The sequence below is a fragment of the Mizuhopecten yessoensis genome, unplaced genomic scaffold (assembly GCF_002113885.1).
Source record: "Mizuhopecten yessoensis strain PY_sf001 unplaced genomic scaffold, ASM211388v2 scaffold10067, whole genome shotgun sequence".
NCBI lineage: Eukaryota > Metazoa > Mollusca > Bivalvia > Pectinida > Pectinidae > Mizuhopecten > Mizuhopecten yessoensis.
The window spans coordinates 93,856-101,161 of NW_018408362.1; the positions used below are offsets into that span (position 1 = coordinate 93,856).

A 7,306-nucleotide genomic window follows, 5' to 3' on the forward strand; every position below is an offset into this window, starting at 1 on the left:
TTATAGCTGTTAGTTATACAGAGCCATTGTTCAAGGGTATACCTGTTATTATACAGAGCCATTGTTCAATGTTATAGCTGTTAGTTATACAGAGTCAGTGTTCAAGGTTATAGCTGTTAGTTATACAGAGTCATTGTTCAAGGTTATAGCTGTTAGTTATACAGAGCCAGTGTTCAAGGTTAAAGCTGTAAGTTATACAGAACCATTGTTCAAGGTTATAGTTGTAAGTTATACAGAACCATTGTTCAAGATTATAGCTGTAAGTTATACAGAGCCATTGTTCAAGGGTATACCTGTTATTATACAGAGCCATTGTTCAATGTTATAGCTATATTAGTTATACAGAGCCAGTGTTCAAGGTTATAGCTGTTAGTTATACAGAGCCATTGTTCAAGATTATAGCTGTTAGTTATACAGAGTTAGTGTCAAGTTGAAGCTGTTAATTGTAATTGCTCATCGTTCGCTTAATAATAGTGTTAGGATGCTTATTTTAATTATTGTGGGGGGGATCAGTAGGGGACATGTATTGAATACTCACAGAATGCTTGTTTTAATATACCAAAATCTAGGGTGTCCACTTGTTTGTTGTTAAGAAGTTTGCCTGGAGCTCCACTGCTGATCTACTGAACCAGTTTTAGTTCGTACACATGATCAGTAGGTTGGGTACTTGTTTACTTGCTATTTATTTTTGGTTGTCTTGGTTAGTTACTTTCCATTTCTGATGTCCTTTTATACTTTTTTGCCTGAAAACTGCTACCTTCTTCATTGGTATTGATGACACTCAGATGACTGGTGCTTAGGTAGTTATGTGATTGCAATTGAGTTCAACTATTTTCATCCACTGATTTCCTTTTTCTGATATTTTATCTCAATTTCAAATAAGTAAGCAGAACTGACACCTGTTGATCAAAGAATCTCAAATAATTTTAGCATGCTCCTGGCCTGTGTTGGCTGGGAGATCGGGCTCCTGGCCTGTGTTGGCTGGGAGATCGGGCTCCTGGCCTGTGTTGGCTGGGAGATCGGGCTCCTGACCTGTGTTGACTGGGAGATCGGGCTCCTGGCCTGTGTTGACTGGGAGATCGGGTTCCTGGCCTGTGTTGTCTGGGAGATCAGGCTCCTGGCCTGTGTTGACTGGGAGATCGAGCTCCTGGCCTGGGTTGACTGGGAGATCGGGCTGCTGGCCTGTGTTGACTGGGAGATCGGGCTCCTGGCCTGGGTTGACTGGGAGATCGAGCTCCTGGCCTGTGTTGACTGGGAGATCGGGCTGCTGGCCTGTGTTGACTGGGAGATCAGGCTCCTGGCCTGTGTTGGCTGGGAGATCGGGCTCCTTGCCTGTGTTGACTGGGAGATCGGGCTCCTGGCCTGGGTTGACTGGGAGATCGAGCTCCTGGCCTGTGTTGACTGGGAGATCGGGCTGCTGGCCTGGGTTGACTGGGAGATCGGGCTCCTGGCCTGTGTTGACTGGCAGATCGGGCTCCTGGCCTGTGTTGACTGGGAGATCGGGCTCCTGGCCTGTGTTGGTTGGGAGATCGGGCTCCTGGCCTGTGTTGGTTGGGAGATCGGGCTGCTGGCCTGTGTTGACTGGGAGATCGGGCTCCTGGCCTGTGTTGACTGGGAGATCGAGCTCCTGGCCTGTGTTGACTGGGAGATCGGGCTCCTGGCCTGTGTTGGTTGGGAGATCGGGCTCCTGGCCTGTGTTGACTGGGAGATCTCTGTAGCTATTGTGACTTGTAATGTTGATAGAGCACATGCTGTATGATCTCAGAGCTGGATGTATTGGAATATGTTGTCTTTTTGATATGTGGCTGATATCTGCCTGGGCACTGATAACTGGGGTTTCAGTGTGTTAGTGTGGAGGGTACTGCAGGCTCTCCTGTCCCCTCGGGTGTTGAGTGATGGAACACAGAACTGCTCAGAGTCCAGGAGGTTTTGGCCAGTGTGAATACACAGTCATATTGTACAAGAGTTGCATCAAATTATTTGCAATGCATTGTCTGATTTGATTGATTATTTTCAATATTTCAATATCTCTGTTACAAAATATAGTTCCAATGTGTTTTCAGCCTTATAAGTGCTGACTTTGAAAAGAATTATGCTGGTGTAAATATATATACAATTCTGCCCACTGAAAACAACTTCCAATCCATTAACAATAATTGTTAAATGCTATGATAAGTTGTTTTATAAGTACATCTCTATTTGAAATGCTGCTATATGATAATAATTCTACATATTGTCATCATTATGTATACAGACTATTCTGTTTGATAACTGTATACCATACAAGTTACTCCTGTTAAGTGTTTACCCACTAGATTTACCTAGACCAGAAAACTCTGTTAGGTGGCTCCATCTTATATATATAAGGCAGACGACTCCAAAGTAAGAAAAACATCTGATGGCTGGAACTCTTCTTCCCAAATATATTCCTGTAGTGCTAGTAAACAGGTGTGGACATTTTCCAGTTAACAGTACATTTGCAAATATTACCTCATCATCTACTTGAATAGGATTACCTACTCTTGTTTTTGAGTAATATGAATGTTGTCTTTTAGGATGCTTTCAGCAGGATATGACAGATGTGTTCAGCAGGATATGAGAGATGTGTTCAGCAGGATATGAGAGATGTGTTCAGTAGGATATGAGAGATGTGTTCAGCAGGATATGAGAGATGTGTTCAGCAGGGTGTGAGAGATGTGTTCAGCAGGATATGAGAGATGTGTTCAGCAGGATGTGACAGACATGTTCAGCAGGATATGAGAGATGTGTTCAGTAGGATATGAGAGATGTGTTCAGCAGGGTGTGAGAGATGTGTTCAGCAGGATATGAGAGATGTGTTCAGCAGGGTGTGAGAGATGTGTTCAGCAGGATATGACAGATGTGTTCAGCAGGATGTGACAGACATGTTCAGCAGGATATGAGAGATGTGTTCAGCAGGGTGTGAGAGATGTGTTCAGTAGGATATGACAGATATGTTCAGTAGGATATGACAGACATGTTCAGCAGGATATGAGAGATGTGTTCAGTAGGATATGAGAGATGTGTTCAGCAGGATATGAGAGATGTGTTCAGCAGGATATGAGAGATGTGTTCAGCAGGGTGTGAGAGATGTGTTCAGTAGGATATGACAGATATGTTCAGTAGGATATGAGAGATGTGTTCAGCAGAATATGAGAGATATGTTCAGCAGGATATGAGAGATGTGTTCAGTAGGATATGAGAGATGTGTTCAGTAGGATATGAGAGATGTGTTCAGCAGGATTTGAGAGATGTGTTCAGTAGGATATGACAGACATGTTCAGCAGGATATGACAGATGTGTTCAGTAGGATATGACAGACATGTTCAGCAGGATATGAGAGATGTGTTCAGCAGGATATGAGAGATGTGTTCAGCAGGATATGAGAGATGTGTTCAGCAGGGTGTGAGAGATGTGTTCAGTAGGATATGACAGATATGTTCAGTAGGATATCAGAGATGTGTTCAGCAGAATATGAGAGATGTGTTCAGCAGGATATGAGAGATGTGTTCAGTAGGATATGAGAGATGTGTTCAGCAGGATTTGAGAGATGTGTTCAGCAAGATATGACTGACATGTTCAGCAAGATATGACTGACATGTTCAGCAGGATATAACAGATATGTTCAGTAGGATATGACAGACATGTTCAGCAGGATATAACAGATAAGTTCAGTAGGATATGACAGACATGTTCAGTAGGATATGACAGACATATTCAGTAGGATATGAGGGATGTGTTCAGTAGGATATGAGAGAATATGAGAGATGTGTTCAGCAGGATGTGAGAGATGTGTTCAGTAGGATATGAGAGAGGTGTTCAGCAGGATTTGAGAGATGTGTTCAGTAGGATATGACAGACATGTTCAGCAAGATATGACTGACATGTTCAGCAGGATATGAGAGATGTGTTCAGCAGGGTGTGACAGATATGTTCAGTAGGATATGACAGACGTGTTCAGTAGGATATGAGAGACATTTTCAGTAGGATATGAGAGATGTGTTCAGCAGGATATGAGAGATGTGTTCAGCAGGATTTGAGAGATGTGTTCAGTAGGATATGACAGACGTGTTCAGCAGGATATCAGAGATGTGTTCAGCAGAATATGAGAGATATGTTCAGCTGGATATGACAGACATGTTCAGGATGTGTTCAGCAGGGTATGAGAGATGTGTTCACCAGGATATGAGAGATGTGTTCACCAGGATATGAGAGATGTGCTCAGCAGGATTTGAGAGATGTGTTCAGTAGGATATGAGAGATGTGTTCAGCAGGGTGTGAGAGATGTGTTCAGCAGGATATGACAGATGTGTTCAGTAGGACATGACAGACATGTTCAGTAGGATATGACAGACATGTTCAGTAGGACATGACAGACATGTTCAATAGGATATGACAGACATGTTCAGTAGGATATGACAGCCATGTTCAGCAGGATATGACAGATATGTTCAGTAGGATATGACCGACATGTTCAGCAAGATATGACAGACATGTTCAGCAGGATATGAGAGATGTGTTCAGTAGGATACAACTGACATGTTCAGTAGGATATGAGTGATGTGTTCAGTAGGATATGACAGAGTTTAGGTTGGAGAAGGTTTAGTCAGATTTTGTATTTGTTTGATAACAGATTCTTGTGTTTTGATTTCTTATGTGTTTTACTTACAGACAGCCATGCCACCTGTACAGCCAGCTGCCGTGGTAAACAGCCACTTGCCCTATGCCAGCCAGGTTCCCCCTCACACAACTTCTCTCAGTGGACATTCTCCTTATGCAAGGACTGGTCATGCTCAGTTTGCTGGTTCTTGTCAAGCTGGACATTCGCCATATGCAAGCTCTGTTCAAACTGGAAGGTCCAACTATGCTTCGTCTGGCCAGGTTAGCCATTCTCCGTACGCCAGTGCTGGCCAAACGTGTCATTCGCCCTATGCCAGCTCCAGTCAGGCTCCAGTGCATGCTGCCAGCTACCCTGTGTACGCCAGCTCAGGGCAGGCTTCATCCTGCACCATGTCCCAGGCCGTGTATGGCAGTCCGGGTACACAGCCTCCACCTATACCCTCCTCACTCCCGGTAAGTTACCTCTCCCTCCTCCATTGCAGTACAACAACCTACTCCATTCCACCTTTCAGTCCCAATCACAGACTAGAGGTTTTCTTTCTGGGCTCATACCCGACCTGTAAACATTTAACACGTATTCGGTACAAACCTGAGTGTAAATAAAATCATAGAAGTTCATGCTTGTTTTCAGGTTGTTGTTTTCCTAGTTTTGAAAGAAAATAAAGAACACAGAAAGTTGACAGAATATAACATTAAATCATTTGCAAATGATAAAAACTGAACAGGTAAGTTCTGGTAACTGGTTGTCAGATGAAGGACAGTCTATGATAGATAGGAGGTATAGAGGTCAGACATGATGAGGGATGCTGGATGAACCTGACAATAGTACCTGGGACACACCTGTTGTACTGGTGCTAGTGAATCGCAGCCTTACCTGGCCACTCGGATAGCCCTACCTGTGCTATCCGGCAAATCGCAGCCTTACCTGGGCCACTAGGATAGCCCTACCTGTGCTATCAGGCGAATCGCAGCCTTACCTGGCCACTCGGATAGCCCTACCTGTGCTATCAGGCGAATCGCAGCCTTACCTGGCCACTCGGATAGCCCTACCTGTGCTATCAGGCGAGTCACAGCCTTACCTGGCGACTCCAATAGTCCTACCTGTGCTATCAGGCGAATCGCAGCCTTATCTGGCCACTCGGATAGCCCTACCTGTGCTATCAGGCGAATCGCAGCTTTACCTGGCCACTCGGATAGCCCTACCTGTGCTATCAGGCGAATCGCACGCAGCCTTACCTGGCCACTCGGATAGCCCTACCTGTGCTATCAGGTGAATCGCAGCCTTACCTGGCCACTCGGATATATAGTCCTACCTGTGCTATGAGGCGAATCGCAACCTTACCTGGCGACTCGGATAGCCCTACCTGTGCTATCAGGCGAATCGCAGCCTTACCTGGGCGACTCGGATAGCCCTACCTGTGCTATCAGGGCTCTCGCACTTTTCACCTGACTTACTCTAACGACCAATACATTTCTCATGTAGGATCTGAAGTCAGATAAGTCAGCGTGTTAGTGACACTAGATTAGATGTATACAATCAGGGTATTGGAAATTCATTACAGATCCAAACAAGCACTGTATGTAATTATCTGACATGGTGAAGGGAGGTCCGACGCGAGTCACTCAACCATGTCAAAATGGACATTGATTATTGTATAATCAAAAAGTGATGCATCAAATACAGGAAGTCATTCTGATCAGTGGTGCGTAACAAAATCAACAGATCATCTCATTCGGATTGGAGTAACAGAAACTCTCCCTTTCTAGTTCTCTATCATTGGGATACAGGGACATGATATCCGAGTCCTTGTGTTTCTTCTAATCAATATTGTAGTCTAGTTAACGAGTCTGGTTCTTTTACTGTCTATTAACACTGACACTTCGGTAGCTATAGATATAAAACTTATATACAACTCAAATCCGAGCTCACCATTTGCAAGGAAAACTGGTATCAACATATTTTTTTTTATAAATAAAAAATTGTGCAAAATTAAAATTTCAATCATTTATGAGTGAGAACCTCAAACTCCTAGGATATATTCTTACCAGACAACACTCAAAGTTTGTGCGATATATTTCTTGTGTGCATGGTTTTAACTCAACAAGGTATACATTTATATTCACTGTTTGAGAGTGGTATATTAGAATGGTTTACCAGTTGAATGGCTTGGATATTGTTTTGAAGTAAGACAACTGTTTGTGTATTTACAGCCTGCTACCAGCCATGTGGAGAAGAACATTGACCTACACAGTGTCCATACTAGGTGAGTTTACCTCCATGATGGAGGCTCCATCATCTCGGACCTAGTCTCTGTTACCGAGGCAACAACTTCAAAATGACCTTTGTTAAATTCAGGACTAAAGATCTAGATGACAATTTCAGTGCTCTATTGATTGAGCTGATAGGAATTTCCCCCAAGCCTAATAAGGGATAAGGTTCCAGAGTACAACTAAGCTTAATGGTGTGAGCCAAATTAACGAAACTACTGTACATGGTAAACAAGGTCCTAAGGAAGGTCTTACATGACCTGGGAAAATGTTTTAGTGCCTTTGCTCCAGGTTGAATCTGTGTCTGTTTATCCCCATCAACTTGTCATTCACCATGACCATTGTCACATCCCCATCAATCTATCTCTCCTCCTTCGTTTCTTCTGGGGTGGGGGGGTGG

The 7,306-nt window shown here is 43.7% G+C and overlaps 1 protein-coding gene across 4 annotated transcripts in view; it reads left to right on the forward strand.

The window, feature by feature from the left end:
• Positions 1-7,306, forward strand: part of LOC110459442 (SAM and SH3 domain-containing protein 1-like) — a 115,868-nt gene that overhangs the window by 25,393 nt on the left and 83,169 nt on the right. For 3 of the 4 annotated variants that reach the window (XM_021511696.1, XM_021511697.1, XM_021511700.1), the window contains exons 3-4: positions 4,690-5,091; positions 6,850-6,902. In XM_021511696.1, the coding sequence (XP_021367371.1) occupies positions 4,690-5,091; positions 6,850-6,902 (455 nt within the window). The remainder of the gene's footprint in view (positions 1-4,689; positions 5,092-6,849; positions 6,903-7,306) is intronic. The other variant, XM_021511699.1, reaches the window with a different exon arrangement.